The sequence below is a fragment of the Chlorocebus sabaeus genome, chromosome 8 (genome assembly GCF_047675955.1).
Source record: "Chlorocebus sabaeus isolate Y175 chromosome 8, mChlSab1.0.hap1, whole genome shotgun sequence".
In the NCBI taxonomy this organism is placed as follows: Eukaryota; Metazoa; Chordata; class Mammalia; order Primates; family Cercopithecidae; genus Chlorocebus; species Chlorocebus sabaeus.
The window spans coordinates 70365724-70385459 of record NC_132911.1 but is presented as its reverse complement, the minus strand read 5'-3'; the positions used below and the strand labels follow the sequence as shown (position 1 = coordinate 70385459).

Below are 19736 nucleotides of genomic sequence, written 5' to 3'. Positions count from 1 at the left end.
TTCATAGTAAGAGGTCAATATGTTTTCACACTTGGGAAATCTCATTCAAGAATTTTTGTCAATGGACAAGTCATAAGAAGCCCTTCCATTTTAGGGCTCGTTGACGTCACCAAGAGGCGATAAATATCTGTTGATATAATTGGATGTGAGATTCAGTGTTGAGATAGCAAAATTCTGCCCCTCGTTCCTTGGCAGGGCCCTATGATTTATGCAGGAGCAGAGGCAGCACGCAATCGAGCTGTCAAGAGAGCGTCAGCTTATTAGGCAAATGCTGCGTGGTTTTTGAAGAGGGTCGACACTATAAAATCCCACTCCAGGCTCTGGAGTGGAGAAACTCGGAGACCAAGTCCATTGAGAGACTGAGGGGAAAGAGAGGAGAGAAAGAAAAAGAGAGTGGGAACAGAAAAGAGAAAGGAAGACAACCTCCAGAGAAAGCCCCGGAGACGTCCCTCTGCAGAGAGGCGGCAGCACCCAGCTCACCTGCGAAGCGCCTGGGAAGGTAGGGAGCGCCTGGACGGAACACACCACCAACTTTGCGTTGCCTGAGCTGCCGCGATGTGCGCCGCAGAGCCGGCTGCCACTGCCTGTGTACGTGTGTATGCATGTGTGTGTGCGTATGTGTGTGTGTGTGTGTATGCGCGCGTGCGTGCATGTGTGTGTGCGCGCGTGTTCGCGGACTGTTCCTTAAGATTACAATAGTAGCTGGGATGTGGCAAAAGCAAACTTAGACGGCTGCTCTTCTTTACCCGTGCTGCCAGTTGCTCCTAGCTGGCTGTGTAAAGGAGCTCCCCCACCCGCTTCTATCCTAACCCCCGAGAGAAGGCAGCAAGGGCAGGGGTGGAGAGGGAGGACCAGGCGGCAGTAGTTAATCAATTTGGAAGAAAATGCTGAAATATCCGAAAGGGAGGTAGTCAGCGCGGGTAGAATTTTAAATCTGTGGCTCTTCTCTAGGCTAGGGAAAATTAGTTTTGAGGATCATTAGGAAGAGGACGCAGGGACTGTCCCTTCAGAATCTAGAAAGAAGGGTCACTCCTGGCCGGCGAGCGCGTGAGCTTAGGTGCGGAGCCCGGCAGGCACCCCCTTCCCCGCTCCCCAGGTGTTTCAGCACCGCGGACAGCGCCCATCCTACCAACTGAAGCCAGCACGTCTAAGGTAGTCCCGTAGGAGGACATCGTGTGCACCTCCCAGTTGAGCGAACTCTCACCAACTCTTTCTTTCTCTCTTCCCCTCTCTCATTCCGCCCTCCGCCCACCTCTGTGCCGCAGCGAGTGCCCCTAACATGCGGCTGCCGCTGCTCGTGTCCGCGGGCGTCCTGCTGGTGGCTCTCCTGCCCTGCCCGCCATGCAGGGCGCTCCTGAGCCGCGGGCCGGTCCCGGGAGCCCGGCAGGCGCCGCAGTACCCTCAGCCCTTGGATTTCTTCCAGCCGCCGCCGCAGTCCGAGCAGCCCCAGCAGCCGCAGGCTCGGCCGGTCCTGCTCCGCATGGGAGAGGAGTACTTCCTCCGCTTGGGGAACCTCAACAAGAGCCCGGCCGCTCCCCTTTCGCCCGCCTCCTCGCTTCTCGCCGGCGGCAGCGGCAGCCGCCCTTCGCCGGAGCAGGCGGCCGCCAACTTTTTCCGCGTGTTGCTGCAGCAGCTGCTGCTGCCTCGGCGCTCGCTCGACAGCCCCGCGGCTCTCGCGGAGCGCGGCGCCGAGAACGCCCTCGGCGGCCACCAGGAGGCAACGGAGAGGGAGAGGCGGTCCGAGGAGCCTCCCATCTCCCTGGATCTCACCTTCCACCTCCTCCGGGAAGTCTTGGAAATGGCCAGGGCCGAGCAGTTAGCGCAGCAAGCTCACAGCAACAGGAAACTCATGGAGATTATTGGGAAATGAAACGGTGCGTTTGGCCAAAAAGATTCTGCATTTAGCACAAAAAATTTAAAAAAAATACAGTATTCTGTACCATAGCGCTGCTCTTACGCCATTTGTTTATTTTTATATAGCTTGAAACATAGAGGGAGAGAGAGAGAGAGCCTATACCCCTTACTTAGCATGCACAAAGTGTATTCACGTGCAGTAACAACACAATGTTATTCGTTTTGTCTACGTTTAGTTTCCGTTTCCAGGTGTTTTTAGTGGTGTTTTAAAGAGAATGTAGACCTGTGAGAAAACGTTTTGTTTGAAAAAGCAGACAGAAGTCACCCAATTGTTTTTGTTGTGGTTTGAACCAAAGAGAATGCCATTCTCTTGGGTGGGTAAGACTAAATCTGTAAGCTCTTTGAAACAACTTTTTCTTGTAAACGTTTCAGTAATAAAATATCTTTCCAGTCCTTGGTCAGTTTGGTTGTGTAAGAGAATGTTGAATATTTATATTTTTAATAAAAGCTGCAAAGGTAATCATGACTTTATTTTTTCTCTTCAGTGCTCATACACTGGAAATACTCTCATCTCTTAGCTTCCTCCAAATTGTCTTCAGCACCAGAAAAGAAAAACAAAACTTCCTGCATTGTACTTTTCCACTAAAAATGCAAACATATATCAGTGGCTTACACAGACCCTGCAGTCCCGTTGGGCTCATCTCTGTGCCATGGACTACTTCTCTGAGGTTGAGTTAATAATTCAGGAAGTTGCTCCCAGCAGCTCTAAAACATGGTAATTCTAAAAGGGAAGATCATTTTATAATGGAAATAACATTTAGCCCTGATCAATTAAAAGATGTGAAATAATTGGAGAGAGTGGGGAAAAGATGAAAGGAAAAGAGAAGTGTCAAGGTAGAAATTCCTCCAAACTATATGACCAAAATGCTGCATTCTTTTTCTATGAGAAAGACTCACTCTGTCAAACTACTACTTTGGTACCATGAAACAATTTTTTGTAAGCTATTTTCCAATTACTACTTCTAATAAGAGAAACTTAATAGCATCTCCACTTAAGATGACTAAATGTAGTCATTATAAAATGTCACATAGGAAAAATTTTCTTATGAAGAACATTTTGACTTTAATAATTACACAAATATCCTCCACATTTATGCCTAGGCCAACCCTACCCACTTTTATTCTTAGGAACATGAACTACCTTTATTCATTTCTAAAACTGAACAGCACATTTAATTAGTTTTACAGTGCATTTGCTTTTGGTAGTTTAGTTATAGCTTTAAACAATTCAATCAAATATTTAATACTTCAAAATTAATTTGTATGAAGATGCATCTTATCCTGGGACCTTTGAAATACCCTTAACTAATAGATGAATAAGATAATACAGAACATTGAATAAATCATTATAAGACAAAGCTTTTAAAAACATCATTTATTTAAGAGTTCATATAGAGTAAAGTTACACTTATGTTCTGAAGGAGGCATTATGGTGGGACAAATATTAGCAAAGCATGATTTAAATATATATATATATATTTAATGTGTGATATGTTTGTATATATATTTAAATACATGCAATTGTTCTACAGTATACCAGATTGGTGCCACAGTGAATACAAGAGAAAGCAGACAGCTCTTGCTGGAAGACCTTTTTCAATTAAAGTGCCTAATATATGAAAATCTAAAACTAATATTAGAAAAATGTCACAAGAGATGCCCAGGCCCTCAGCTTTCTGGACCATGAAAGTGTCACCAGATTCAAAGAACATTTCTGAATGTACATCCAGTGATATCTGTTATGCAAAAGAGGAAAACTTTGTGAAACATTTCATAGCTTTGGTCAATGATTTACTTTTTGTCCATGTATTGATAAATCAGTCACTTCTGAGTTGACACTGATTTTCACTGACCACCTGCACTGTTAAAGAGTAAAGGAAATGAGAACTACTATAATATAATAACAAAAAGCCAGCGCCTATGAGAGACAAGAGCATAGTGACCACTTTTTTCACCATTTGCCACTTGTGACTGACATACACATATACCACACTGACACACCCTTCACAATGTTTCCCACACAATAAAAGATTTGCATAAGATCAAGTTTATTATTTCCAGTGCTTTCTGCAACTATTTTCTCAAAATATTCTCTCCCCCAAATATGTTAGATAAGTCATCTGGAATTACACTTTTGGGTTATTTTTGCAGAAATCCCGTTAAGAGGTCCCTTTCATCATTTGCATAATATTAATTTCACTTGGGCTTCCTGCTGCCCACATGCATCTCAGCCAGGCAGACAGAGGGGCAGCAGTTGGAATGAATATCATTCATTTAGGGAGTTCAACCAGGAAAAGGAGAAGATATGGCGAGCTGGCTCAGAATCAGCTCCACTGCCACTCGCTGGAGCTGCAGCCTGTCCCTGGAGGGGAGGAGCCTCAAATCCAATCTGCAATGGAAGAAAATGGGAATCAGAGAAAAAAAGAGATTTGTTAATTTTGGATTGGTCCAGTCACTTTTCTACTGAGGAGAAAGTACAATAATAGTAACAATTATTATTATAATAACAATATTATTATATGGGACATAATCATTAGAAATGGAAAGCAAGCTCAGATTATTTTGGCTACAGCCAAGAGTCATGAAAATAATTCACCCTTATGATACAAAAAGAAGGAACAGTAATGCATACAGTGAAGAGAAGTTCTTGGGAAAAAGGAGTTCAGGCTATACTAGTTTTTTTTTTTTTTTTTTAAAGCCCACTTGTAAATGATTTATTCAGATGAGAGTCTCATTGAAACTGCTAGGAATTGGGTTTAGAAAAGCTTGCAGAATTTTAAAAAAACTCCAAATTTAAATGACACTGCTATGCCACATAACATTGTGGGACATAATATAATCCCTCCACTGCTGAAAAAGTTTCTACCATGTACATACATATATATTATCTTACTATAAGTTTTGCAAAACTACAGGTTTAATTTTGGGTAAATCATGATGGGATTTTTTTTCTCTAGGTAATAAAATCTAATAACCATATCCATATTAAATCAAATCCAATATTTGCTGAAATGCAATTTGATTTTATGAGCTCAAACTCTTTACATTTCAAGGTACCATGACAAACGCCATTCTTCTTAGGAGAACTATGGATAAATAAGCAAACACGTTCCGATGACATAACTGGTAAAACTATCCCACCAGATTAGAATGCCACTGATTTCAAAGCAATGAGGTAGCCACATGCATTCAGCTCAGAAGCACTGGATGATTTTATGAAGCTGCGATATGAATGGATAATACCTGGCACAAGCAAAGCAGAACTTCGGTTAAGTACATTGTTTTACTGCCACTCAAAATAGTCTTGAGAGCAAAACAAGTTATTGGCCTGCACTTTACCAGATTTTACCCTACACGTATGTTTGGGGATGATGTTTCAAGAGCAATAAAATTATCCTAAGTCTTTATGGCTTTGGGATAATCCTTTGTGCTGCCACATCATTTCCTGATAGAAAGTTAAAAAGGGTCATGAAATCATATTAGCCACAGTAGAATAAAACTGAAGTATGTAGTTTTCTATGAAGGAATAGTGGAAACATCAAGTGAAATTGGGCTTTTTGAAAAAGAATGTAACTAGATTGTGTCGGTAATGTGTCAGATACCTCAATGTCCTTGAAAGTGAAGTAAAATAAACATTATCCTGACAGAATCCTGCACCTATTTTTACATGTCGAACTCCTCCCTTGCCCACCATAATCTTCCCACCCTGGCTAATAAACAAACAAATGAACAAACAAAAAACAAACCCTTAAGTCTCATGTATGGTTTATGCAAACAACAACAACAACAAAAAACCCAAAAGCCCAAATGATGTGGGAATATCATAAGAAGACTTATTTCTAAACATTCAATTTGAGTGAATAGTGAATTCCGCCTGGATGAACAGACCATCAGAGTCCATTTCGTGGCCTGTTTTTCTTGAAGGTAGTTTCTAAACTAAAGGGAACTTCCATGGCAGCTGTTCTGAAATAGCTGAAGGGTGAAACGAGTGGCATAATGTGTTTTCTGCAAAAGGCATAATCTTTGGGAAACTGCTGGTAGCGAACAAGCCCCTGGGACTGCTTTTGGGATGTGTATAAATTTTTGTGCTTTCCTGTACTAGAGATTAATATCTATCTTCCATTTAAAATGTTTTAATTGTTAACCCACTATTGCCTTCATATTTGGGATTACATAGTTTGGGTTGGCTTCTCTTACACTTCCATGTTTCCAGGAAATTATTAGGTTTTCCTCCAAACAATATGGACCAATGCTGTCTTTCAGAAAAGAAAAGCCAGTACCAGAGTGGGGGGCTATCCAATAGCAGAGGTTATCCTGAGTATCTTTAGATAATTGCACCATCTCCTTGGTCTTGTTTATATCCACTGAGGACCCAACAACCAGCTCAGCAAAGAAAGTTCTGTGCAAAGAGGCTTAGCCTTTGAATCCTATACCAACTATTTATTAGCTGTATGACTTGGACAAGTTAGTTAACTCTCTGAGCCTTAGTTTTCTCTTCTGTAAAATGAGAACCTACCCTACAAGGTTGTTGTAAGGGCTGAATAAATGAAGTAATACACATAAAGCACTTTACACATGACTCCCTTATATTAAGTTGGTCCTTCCTTCCTTCCTTCCTTCCTTCCTTCCTTCCTCCCTCCCTTCCTTCCTTCCTTTCTTCCTTTTCTTCCTTCCTCCCTTCGTTCGTTCGTTCCTTCCTTCCTTCCTTCCTTCTTCCTTCCTTCCTTCCTTCTTTTCTTCCTTCCTTCCTTCCCCTCTTCCCTCCCTCCTTTCTTTCAACAGTGAAGAGAGTCCTCTGCCCTGCAGAATCACCTGGGGACTGTTTATGGCAAACCATATACAATAGCACTGACCCCCAGTAAGAAAAGACAATAGTATTTGCAATCTCATTTTTCCAGAATTGGGCATCATTTCTATGACTAATCCCTTCAGTGTGCTGTAATCACAGGCATCAATGACACTGTTCAGTGTATCTCTAAAAGGCCCAACTTCATACATGGCTACCTCATAAAGGAAGAATGAGTTAAAGATCTAAAACTCTTTTCTATAAGCACAGCCCATCAAATCAAAAGCAGATCTTTTTCCTATAACCTTCCCCAGATGGAGCTGTATGTATGTGTTCCTTCAAATAGTTTCCTAAATGCTAGCTCTTGTTTATCACAGGAAGTGCTATGTCTTGGGAATAGTGACGTTCTATGAAGCAGAACAAGAGACAGAGAATTACAAGCACTGTTCTCCTCTACCTGCTTGGGAGCTTGTCCTACATTCCAGTTTGGTCTGATATGCACACAAAGGTAAACAACAGATTATTAGTTCCATATTACAGTCATGTGTTTTTTAATAACAGGGATACCTTCTAAGAAATGCATCCTTAGATACTAAGCAGACATTAAAAATAGCAAGATCATGTCTTTTGCAGGGACATGGATGGAGCGGGAGGCCATTATCCTTAGCAAACTAACACAGAAACAGAAAACCAAATACCACGTGTTCTCACTTATCAGTGGGAGCTAAATGATGAGAACACACGAACACATAGAGGGGAACAACACACACTGGGGCCTTTCGGAGGGCGGAGGGTGGGAGGAGGGAGAGGATCAGGAAAAACAAGTAATGAGTGCTAGGCTTAATACCTCGGTGATGAAATAATCTGTACAACAAACCCCCATGACACAAGTTTACCTACGTAACAAACCTGCACTTGTACCCCTGAACTTAAAATAAAAGTTTTTTAAAAAAGAAATGCATCCTTAGGTAGTTTTGTTGTTATGTGAACATTATAGAACGTACTTACATGAGCCTCAGTTTGGGTTAGGCAAACACTTTCCGTAACGTGGAACTGTCCTGTACACAGAGACAGATGTCCACAAGGCTCTGTCAGAATGCATGCTCATTAACACCCATCAACAAGAATGATTTTAGATTTAGGTTGCTTCTACCTCTTGGCTATTGAGAATAATGTTGCTTAAATAGGAGTGTGCAAATATCTGTGTGAGGCCCCGCTTTCAATTCTTTTGAGTATATACTCAGAAGTGGAACTGCAGGATTTTATGGTAACTCTGTTAAATTTTTTGAGGAACCTCTATACTGTTTTCCACAGCAGCTGCTAAGGACCATTTTACCTTCTCCCAGTGACACATAAGGGTTCCAATTTTACCACACCCTCACTCCTAATTGTTTAATATTTGCAGGGTATTTTTTAAAAAATATAAATTCGTTGCAAACAAAAAAGCAGGACTTGGCACAGATACTTGCCATGTTCACAGAAACATTATTCGCAATAGCCAAGAGGTAGAAGCAACCCAAGTGTCCATCCATGGAGAAGTGGATAAACAAAATGTCATGCGCACATACGTTGTCAATAATCAATGGAATACAATGGAACACTGTTCAGCCCTAAAAAGGAGAAAAATTCTGGCACATGCTACAACATGGATGAACCTTGAGGACCTCATGCTAAGTGAAATAAGCCAGATACAAAGGGACAAACATTATATGATTCCACTTATATGACATATCTAGATAGTCAAATTCATAGTCAGAAACTAGGATGATGGTTACCAGGGGCTGCGGAAGGGTGAAATGGGCAGTTTTTGTTTAATGTGTATAGTGCTTCTGTTTTGCAAGATGGAAAAGTTCTAGCAATTGGTTGCACAATAGTGTGAACATACTTAACACTACTAAACTGGACACTTAGAATGTGTAATGGGAGTATACACATTATATACTCCCATTTTCTGTTATACTGTTTATACTAACATTTTTTCTGTTACCTGGCCTGCTTTTTCATTCCTGTTACCTTCTTGGCTCCTAAAGGCACACAAGCTTATTGCTCTTAACAGACACTATAGACACTTAGAATGTGTAATGGGAGTGGTTAAGATGGTAAATTTATGTTCTGCATTCTTCGCTAGAATTAAAAACTTTTTAAAATTCAGGCAACATCACATTAAAATCTGGATTTGCAGGTTCTTTGGACAAAGCAGAAATGAACAACGCAGAACTTGCACGGAGAGCTAAGCAGTGTTGTGCCTTGGATTGGGAATGCTTCCTCCCTTCTCCCCATCTTGGTCAGGGTCACAGTGTCCAACACTCCCTTTGCTGCCCCTGCTGCAAGGCTGGTTTCAGTTGCCATTTATCATTGTGCTTACACAGTTGCTATGCTCAGAGTAAAAAGGAAAGCAAGCAATGTCTTGTATTTATGTTTCTATTAACATTGTTCTGTTACCTGGCCTGCTTTTTCATTCATGTTACCTTCTTGGCTCCTAAAGGCACACAAGCTTACTGCTCTTAACAGAAGGTTCATTTTTAGCATGAAGGTGTCAAAGAAAAGAAAGTAAAATGCTCAACAGAGATTTGGCTTGATTTTTATGTTAAATGTGATGAGTGATTTTTTTAAAGCTAAAGTGTGTCTTATGGCAAGATTCTTGACAGCGAAAGCATGAAACTGCCTTTAAAATTCATTTGAGTACAGTTTAGTCCCCAGGATCTTAGCATAGGGGACATAACTGGGTGCAGATTGGTGGATATGTGCTTGTTTGGGCTTGGGGGTCAATGCCAGTAGCCCCCTTTACCTAAATGCATCTCACCCCACCTCTTCTATCTAATGAAACTAAACAAATGCTTTCCTGACATTCACTCTGGCACAAGTTTGGGTAGCCACATTTGGGGGGACGGGGGCATTATTTTTTTAAGCTGCCCCAAAGTAGAAGAGTGAGCTTATTTTAATCAGTGAGCAGTGCCTTTGAGTCTCTAAGTTTCCCAGGGCCTCCATGGCATACCAGCATCAACCCTTCCCCAAATGATCATTCTCTACATCATCCATGACTCTGATCCACTAACGCTTACCTGTCTTGTGTTCCATTCCTTAAGGCTCAGTCAAGCGATAGCAATCAAGTTAAGAAGATGCATTGCAATGAAGACATTAATGGATAATGATGGCCTCATGTATGCCCCTGCCAGATAATACTTTACCTAGAAATATTCATGCCTTATCCTGAGGGATGACAGATGCCAGGCCATTGAGGAGATGTTGGGGGCCTTGAGGAAATTTGTGCCCAGGCCCCCAGAGCTGGGCTGCCATTTCCTCAATCTCTGAGTGCTGCAGGGAATGCCAGTCAGAAATTCAACCTGACACAGGATCTGGTTACCAATGCATGTTAAATGCCTGTCTTTCTGGGTCAATTTAAAGAAACCCTTGCCCATCTATCATGAAATGCCTTTGTCTTAAAGGAATGTGGACAGGAGGGGTACAGCTAGACTTAAGGCTGCTGAGTGGGCAACCACCCAGTATCCATCTCGCACCTGCTAGGCTGGGTCAGAGAACCAAAGCCAGATGCTGGAAACAGGTGTAAGTAGGAATGCTGAGACCATGTTTAGAATGTTTATTCAGAAAGACCAAGCCCAAGCATTGGCCTGCTCCCCTACTTAGCATTCCTGAACCTCAGGCTCTTGGATAGTTTAGGTGTTACAGATTCCTAACTGGGAAGGAGAGTACAGCCAAGAATCCAGGTCAGTCACCCATAGTGAGAAGTAACTGAGGCACTATCTCTGACTTACAGCCAAGGGTCAAAGCCTTAGAAAGTCTGTTACGCAGCTTTGCCATCATGGGTGTCTCTTTCACACGAATGCAGACGTTTCTGCTTGGGACAGGGCAATCAAGGTATGTTAAGAATGAAATGTAGAGCTGTGAAAATATAGCACAGCTAGAGAAAGCAGAAAATAGGAACCCCTAAAAAGAGCTCTGGAAGGAAAACACTCGCTAAAATGCATCTTTTGGCCAGGCATGATGGTGCATGCCTGTAATCCCAGTGCTTTGGCAAGTTGAGGCAGGAGGATTACTTGAGGTCAGGAGTTTGAGGCCAGCCTGGGCAATATGGCACGACCCTACCCCTACAAAAAACTTTAAAAAAAATTGCTGGGTGTGGTGGCACGTGCCTGTAGTCCTAGCTACTCAGGAGGCTGGGTGGGAGAATCATTTGAACTCAGGAGTTCAAAGTTGCAATGAGCTATGATCACAACACTGCATTCTAGCCTGGATGTCAGAGAGAGATCCTTTTTCTAAAAAAAAGAAAAGCATTTTTTCTTGGGAGGATTCACAGCCATACACACTGAGTGATAAAGGGGGTGTGTGGAGTGAACTGACTGGGGGGCTTTGTTGCCATCAGCTTCCTCCTTCTTGCTAAGAGAAAATCGGAAATGAGAATGATTTTCTGAGGCCTATCCAACAAGCAGGAATTAAACTCACTTCTTCCTGACCTGGAGAAGGATGCTGTGGTGTGTACTGTTTGGTTTGTGTCAGGTGTGTTGTCCAGGAATTGATGGGATCAGGGTGGAGAGGACAGGTTATGGAAGTTGATATCACAGCCTGGCAAAACTTGCAGCCAGCATTCTTCTCAGATATGGAGCTGACAGTTGTGTGTCATGTAGAGAGTGTGTATGTATTCTTGTTCTTCCTGAAAAGAGAACTGGATTGCAAAGAATTAGATCATTAATTCTTCACAGACAGGGGTTTCTTACATTTCATTAGGCAAACAGACCCAACAGGTTGCCCTTAAGAACCATGGGAGGTCGACAGTATTATTATCAGTTACAGAAAAGCTCAGACTCAGGAAGTTTGAGGACCTTGCTCAAAGTAACTCTAGGATAAAGTGCCGAGATTTGTTCATAGTGACCAGAAGTCCAAAGGGAAAGAGGGCAGCTGGTGCTGCTGCACACCTAAGACTCGGGACAGGGTCAGCTCTCTACCCAAGGCAGAGAGAGAGGCAGGTTGGTTGACACCACAGGATGCAACTGAAGGATCGGCTTGCCCTCATTTGCAGGGGATAGCCACATCCCTGCCAGCAGTGGAGGCCTAGAAACGACCCACCTGTGCTTGTGAGGCTGTGCCGATCTAGCCTGAGTGGTGAGTCAAAGCAGAAGAGCCCCTGGTCATGCTGATTTTTGCCTCAGTCCCATTAACCGAAGTGAAGTGGGGATTCATCCACTTTTCTTAGATGCTGCTTGGCTTCCATTGCACTGCATGCCCCACTTGGTGGAGGATGAGAGATCGAAAGGCAACAAGCTCCCAGCTACTCTGTGATCCTAAGCGAGTCACGCCTCCTTTAGAATCCTCATTTTCCTCCACTATAAAATGAGGAAGTTAAACAGTTCCTACTGTAGTGGGCTGTTGTGAGGTTTAAATGAGAGAATCCTTATGAAAGACTTTGTAGATGATAAAGCAATGGACACACATTAGTTACAGTCAATGCCATGTGCCATCGTTTTTTGAGATGCATTAACACCTTGGTGGACTAACTCTTCACTTCGTGGGCTGTAGTGGGAGAAAAAGTGTACCATGGAAATCACTGAGATACACATATAAAGACAGAAAAAAAAAACCCACAGGATGTACAACACTAACAAAGGTCTTAGGTTAAATCAGAATAATAAACAATTTGAAAACACAGGAAGCTTAGCTCAGCTAGCTATGTCATAACAGCTCCCCCAGAGAGTTCTCCCAGAGCTCGTGTTCATGGAATTGTAGAGCTGTAGGCACAGGTTGCCAGGGGAAATGAATGAATTCATTACCCTACTCACACACAATTTACATTGTATTTTCCTCTTTAAAATGGATACATCCATTTTAGCTTCCTATTAAAGTGACATTTACTTAGGATGCCATTTGATCCTGAGAAATGTAGTCTACAATTTTATTATTGACTTTTCCTGTCCTTCTGGTAAAACCCCCAAATTGACAGTTAATAAGAGATATAGTGACAGATATTGGGGGCCTTGAGGAGATTGAGGAGATGGCAGCCCAGCTGTAGGGGCCTGGATGTAAATTTCCTCAAAGCCCCCAATATCTGGCACTTTCTCAGCAGGAAAAAAAAAAGCCCAGAAAAACAATATTGCAGTTGTAGAGTACAAATGAAAAAGCATTAATAATGTTAATGTAATGGTCTCATTCAAACTTACTTGTTAAAAAAAACTTACCCTCTCCTACAATTTTTTTTTCTGGGTAAGAATGTCTGCATCTCACTACCATAGCTTCTTATAATTTCCAGGATTATTAGGCTCCAGACAATGTTTTGGAGTAAACATAGGCCAGTCCTGACGACTGATCAGTTTTACTCTATTTTTATCAAGTTGAAATTCCAGCACAGTCAGGGCACCTGGCATATCAGCAATTTGTAAGCTTGAATCTCCTAATTTGTAAAACACGTAGCAATTGTTCTCAGTAGGGATCTCTGTTTGAAAATAATTTGACACCCTGAATCCTTCAATTAAATTTAGAGAACAGAGTTAAATTTTCATTCACTTCCGTTTGTTTTGGAAAATTAAATAGATCATTTCAAAGAACCCAAGACCTATAGTCACACTCATGGGAAATCATGTTCTTAGTCTCTAGTTTTTTTTTTAATGCTTTGTAATATCTTGTGAAATTAATCTTCCTCAGAAAAGCAGCTTCCTGGCCCTCTAGTCTCCTGCATCTCTCACCTCAGTCTCTAGTGGCAGCTGGAGTGGATGTTTGCACTTGAAATCAGAATGCGTAGCTTAGTCTCAAAAATCATTTGCATAAAAACGCTTTTATCTTTTTGCAGGTTACACTCAGTAGAGATGCGGGGCTCACAAAGGTTGTTCTTCCTTGGAACTTTGGCCCATTGTCCATCCTGGCTTAGGAAAATATGAATATTTTCAAGGGCACTGAACCTTGAGTGATGAGAAGGCCTCAGGTCTGGGGACACATGTATTGGTTTCTGAGAGCCTGGGAAATAAACCCTGGACTTCAACAGGGAAAATACTTATCTTGGGATCAATTCTTCAAGAAAATAAATAAACAATGCTAAATATGAATGTACCTAAACAGTTTCCAAATACATGAGGCAAAAACTGATACAGTAAGATAGAAAAATTCACAATTCTAGTCAAAGATCTCAAAATTTCTCTCTCAGACACTGACAAAACAGGTAAACTGAAAATCAATATGGGTATAGTAGACTTAAACAACACTATCAATCAACTGCCTTAATTGACAAGTACAGAACACCATACCCAACAACAGAAACACTTGTGTTTTCAAATGCATGTGGAATATTCACTAAGGTTGATCACATTCTGAGACATAAAACAAATCTTAATAAACTTAAAAGGATTGGAAACATATAAAGTATATTCTAGTTTCTCTCCATAACAGAATTAAACTGCAAGTCAAAAAGAAAGGTATCTGAAAATCTTCAAATATCTGGAAATGAAATGCCACTCATCTAAACAACCCAAGGGTCAAAGAAGAAACTACAAAGTAAACTAGAAAATGTTTTAAATTAAATAAAAATGAAAATACAACATATCAAAATTTGTGGGATGCAGCAAAAGCAGTGATGAGAAGTAACTGTATAGCACTGAAAGCTTATATCAGAAAGCAAGAAAAATCTCATATTAATAATCAGAGCTTTAATCCTAATAAACAGAAAGAGAAGAGAAAAATTAAACCCAAAGCACAAGGAAGAAAATCATTAAGAGCAGAAATGAATAGAATAGAAAAACTGATTAAAAAAAAAAATGGAGAAAACCAATAAAGCCAAAAGCTGTTTTTTTTTTCAAAGATAAATAATCAAAACATTGTGGAAATTATATCGAAGTTGAAGACTACATTGACTTATTTGGAGGCTTCTATTAAAGCTATTATAATCAAGACAGTGTGGTATAGGGGAAGGGACAAACTTACATATCATACATATATATCAATGGTACAAAATACAAAGTCCAGAAATAGACTCACACATATATGGTCAATTGAATTTCTACAAAAGTATTAAGGTAATTCACTGAGGAAAAGGATAGCCTGTTAACAAATAGTGCTGAAACAAATGAATATCTATATCAAAAAACAAATAACAAACTTTCCTTACCTCATCTACACAAAAATTAACGAAATGATCTTAGACCTGATTTAAGAGCTAAAACTATAAAAATTCTAGAAGAAAACATTGGAGAAAATCTTTGTAATTTTGAGTTAAGGAAAGTTTTCTTAAATGGGACATAAAAACCACAAACTATAAAGAAAAAAGTAAATTGGGCTTCATCAAAACTAAAAATGTTTGCTCCTCAAAATATTCTAAGAAATGAATAACAAGTAGCGAGATTGAAATGGTAATAAAAAAAAAAATTGCCAAAAAAAAAAAAAAAAAAAAAAGTCTAGGACCAGATGGATTCACAACTGAATTCTATCAGACATTCAAAGAAGAATTGGTACCAATCCTATTGACACTATTCCAAAGGAGAGAGGAAAAAGGAATCCTCTTTAAATCATTTATGAAACCAGTATTACCCCAATACCAAAAACAGGGAAGGACATTACAAAAAAAAAAGAAAACTACGGACCAATATCCCTGATGAACATAGATGCAAAAATCCTCAATGAAATACTAGCAAACCAAATCCAATAGCATATTAAAAATTGAGTCCACCATGATCAAATGGATTTCATCCCAGGAAAGCAGGGATGGTTTAATATACATAAGCCAAAAAATGTGATATGCCACATAAACAGAATTAAAAACAAAAATCACATGATCATCTCAATAGATGCAGAAAAAGCATTTGACAAAATCCAGCATCTCTTTATGATTAAAACCCTCAGCAAAATTGGCATAGAAGGGACATACCTTAAGGTAATAAAAAACCATTTACAACAAAGCCACAGCCAACAAAATACTGAACAGGGAGAAGTTGAAAGCATTCCCCCTGAGAACAAGAACAAGACAAGGATGTCCACTTTCACCATTTCTATTCAACATAGTACTGGAAATTCTAGCCAGAGCAATCAGACAAGAGAAGGAATAAAGGCATCCAAATTGGTAAAGACGAAGTCAAACTGTTGTTGCTTGCTGACGACAGGATAGTATACCTACAAAATCCTAATGACTCATCCAAAAAGCTTCTAGAAGTGGTAAATGAATTTAGCAAAGTTTCAGGATACAAAATTAACGTACACAAATCAGTAGCTTTGTTATATACCAGCAGCAACCAAGCTGTTCTTGATCAAATCAAGAACTCAACCCCTTTCAAAATACTTGAAAAAAAAAAAAAAAAAACCCTTAGGAATATATCTAACCAAAAACCTCTACAAGGAAAACTACAAAACACTGTGGAAAGAAATCAGAGATGATACAAACAAATGGAAACACAATCCATGCTCATGGATGGGTAGAATCAGTGACCATACCACCAAAAAACATTTAAAAATTCAATGCACTTCCCATCAAAATACCACCATCATTCTTCACAGAACTAGAAAAAAGAATCCAAAAATTCATATAGAACCAAAAGAGAGCCCTCATAAGCCAAAGAAAGACTAAGCAAAAAGAACAAATCAGTAGGCATCACATTACCCAACTTCAAACTATCCTAGAAGGTCATAATTACCAAAACAGTATGGCACTGGTATAAAAATAGACACATAGACCAATGGAACAGAACGGAGAACCCAGAAACAAAGCCAAATACTTACAGCCAACTGATCTTTGACAAAACAAACAAAAACGTAAAGTGGGGAAAGGACACCATATTCAACAAATGTTGCTGGGATAATTGGCAAGCCACATGTAGTAGAATGAAACTTGATCCTCATATTGCACCTTATACAAAAATCAACTCAAGATGGATCTTAAATCCATCTTAAATCTAAGACCTGAAACCATAAAAATTCTAGACAATAGCATTAGAAAAACCCTTCTAGACGTTGGCTTAGGAAAAGACTTCATGACTGAGAACCCAAAATCAAATATAACAAAAACAAAGACAAATAGATGGGACTTAATTAAACTAAAAAGCTTCTGCACAGCAAAAGAAATACCAGCAGAATTAACAGACAGCCCACAGAGTGGAAGAAAATCTGCACAATCTATACATCCAACAAAGAACTAATATCCAGAATCTACAAGGAACTCAAACAAATCAGCAAGAAAAAAAAAAAAAACAACAAACAGTCCTATCAAAAAGTGGGCAAAGGACATGAACAGACAATTCTGAAAAGAAGATATACAAATGGCCAGCAAGCATATGGAAAAATGCTCAATCTCACTAATTGTCAGGGAAATGCAAATCAAAACCACAATGCGATACCACCTCACTCCTGCAAGAATGGCCATAATCAAAACATTTAAAAAAATAATAATAAATGTTGGTGGGGATGAGGTGAAAAGGGAACAATTTACACTGTTGGTGGGAATGTAAACTAATACAACCACTATGGTAAACAGTTTGGAGATTCCTTAAAGAACTGAAAGTAGATCTACCATTTGATCCAGCAATATCACTACTGGGTATCTACCCAGAGGAAAATAAGTCATTAAATGAAAAAGATACTTGTACATGCATCATATGCATGTTTATAGCAGCACAATTCACAATTGCAAAAATATGAAACCAGCCCCAATGCCCATCAGTCAATGAGTCAATGAGTGGCTAGAGAAAATGTGACACACACACACACACACACACACACACATACACACACACACACACATCAAGGAATACTACTCAACCATAAAAAGGAATGAAGTATGAAGTAATGGCATTCGCAGCAACCTGGATGGAATTGGAGACTATTATTCTAAGTGAAGTAACTCTGGAATGGAAAACCAAACATCATATGTTCTCACTTATATGTGGGAGCTAAGCTATAAGGATGCAAATGCATAAGAATAATACATGGGACTTTGGGGACTTGGGAGAAAGAGTAGGGGTTGGGGAGGGATAGAAGACTACACATTGGCTACAGTGTACACTGCTTGGGTGCACCAAAATCTCAGAAATCACCACTAAAAAACTTATTCATGTAATCAAACAACACCTGCTCTCCCAAAACATATTGAAATAAAAAAAACTAAAAATTAAAAGAAATGAAAGAGAAAGCCACAGACTGGGAGAAATAATTTGCAAAACATCTATCTGATAAGGAAATTTTATCAAGAACACATAAAGAACTTCTAAGAAGATAAACAACTGAATAAAAAGTTGGGCAAAAGATATGTACAGTTACTTCACCAAAGAATATATAAAGATGATCAATGAGCACAAGAAAAGGTGCTAACCATTAGTCTTTGTCAAAATGCAAATTAAAACCATAAAGAGATATCATGCATAATCATCCACCCAGAATAGCTGAAATATGAAAGATTGACACAATACCATGCACTGGTAGAACGTAGAGTAGGTAGAACTCTCTTACCTTGCTGGTGGAAACAGAAAAAATTGAATAACCACCACGGAAAACTGTTTGACAGTTTCTTATGAAGTTAACCACAAATTTACCATACAATCCAGCAATTCCACTCCTTCATTTACTCAAGAGAAATGAAAACATGTATTCACACAAAGACCTATATGTGAGTGTTCACAGCAGCTTTATTTATTATAGTCAAAGCTGCTAAGAACACAAACATCCATCAAGTAATGTATAGATAAGTAACTAGTGACATACCCACACAATAGAATACCACTTGGGAATAAAAAGAACTGAGATACTATACATGCCACAAAATAAACAAATCTCAGAAGCATTATGCTAAGTGAAAAAAAAAGCCAGTTATAAAAGCATACAATACTGTATGTTTTCATTCACAGGACCATTTGGAACTGGCAGAACTATAATTAAACGCATTGGTGGTTGCCAGAGGCAAGGATGCAGGGAAGGGATATAATGGTAAAGACACATGAGGGAACTTTCTGGGGTGATGAAAATATTCTACGTCTTAACTGTGGTGGTAGCTATACAATGCTACATATTTGTCCAAACTCACTGAACTGTACACTTAAAAGGTAAATTTTAGTGTATGTATATCTCAATAAAGTTGATTTAAAAAATCACATCTTTCATTTCTTTCTTTTTTTTTTTTTTACATCTTTCATTTCTTCATCCATTGAATGTTCTGTGTCTGCCTCTGCTGTGTACATCCTGTCTTTGCTATACTGAGCAGTGAGGTCTGTAAGTACCTTTAGGTGACTTCAGAGTGGAGTCATCATGGATGTGGAGTTCATGCAATCTTAAGGAGGTAATAGCAGCTGTGTAAACACTCAGCTAAATGAATGCCTAGGGAGAAATCTGGAAAATGGTTTGGGAAATTGGGATTTATGTAAGAGCTTCAAGTCAAGAAACATACTTTGAGAAATGCAATGGACTCTCTCTCTCACTGAGAATCTGTTGTAATTATTGTCACTCATAATGACTTGTGTTAGGCCTAAGTCCATAACCCTCCCAATGAAAATAGCTGAAACCAATTATAAAATTCCTAGTACTAGATTTTACACTGCCTCGTGTGAAAATAAATGAATCTATTCATTGAGTAGTCTCTTTATTTCCCTGATGAGAAAACTGAGGCTCAAAGAACTTAAATGCCCAGAGTCAAACACCGAAGCAGCTCCAGGACCAGATCTGAAGTCCTTTCTTCTAACTTCTGGATCCTTCCACAGTCTTGAGCTTTGGCAAAATTTCTACCCAATTTGTTTGTCTATTTTTCAGGCTTGAAGAATAGAATGTGAAAAGTGGATATTTTTGAAACAACAAATCGCTATGATGTAGTAAAGCTTTTAGGGCCTCTTATCACAGCAACTTTGTGTTCTGGTGAAATACTGAGCTGTGGTTCTATATAGAGGCAGAAATTGCAAAGATTTCAATGCCAAAGTCCCCATCTCCAAAGCAATTGGCTCTGGCTGGAGTGTTTGTGTCTGTGTGTGTGTGTGTGCACGCGCGCTCATGGTGGGGAGATCCTCTTACCTTGAGGCAGCTGCTGTGTCCAGCTCAAGTATCAGCCAGAGCAGCTGCTGAGTTAATCTAACAA

General features: G+C 39.8%; 2 protein-coding genes across 5 annotated transcripts in view; one reads left to right on the top strand and one right to left on the bottom strand.

Moving 5' to 3' along the window:
• The first annotated feature begins 1279 nt into the window (after positions 1–1279).
• Positions 1280–2356, top strand: CRH (corticotropin releasing hormone). Its single transcript, XM_008000769.3, has one exon. The coding sequence runs from the start codon at positions 1280–1282 to the stop codon at positions 1868–1870; it is 591 nt and encodes a 196-aa protein (XP_007998960.1). The 3' UTR covers positions 1871–2356.
• Positions 2357–3274: 918 nt separating this feature from the next.
• Positions 3275–19736, bottom strand: part of TRIM55 (tripartite motif containing 55) — a 49236-nt gene continuing 32774 nt past the window's right edge. For all 4 annotated transcript variants that reach the window (XM_038000448.2, XM_008000770.3, XM_038000449.2 and 1 more), the window contains one exon: positions 3275–4303. In XM_038000448.2, coding sequence (XP_037856376.1) covers positions 4293–4303 — 11 coding nt within the window. In that variant the 3' untranslated portion in view covers positions 3275–4292. The remainder of the gene's footprint in view (positions 4304–19736) is intronic.

Excerpts from the sequence above, each read along its gene's own strand:
- CRH (XM_008000769.3), top strand. The coding sequence starts at position 1,280 with ATGCGGCTGCCGCTGCTCGTGTCCGCGGGCGTCCTGCTGGTGGCTCTC.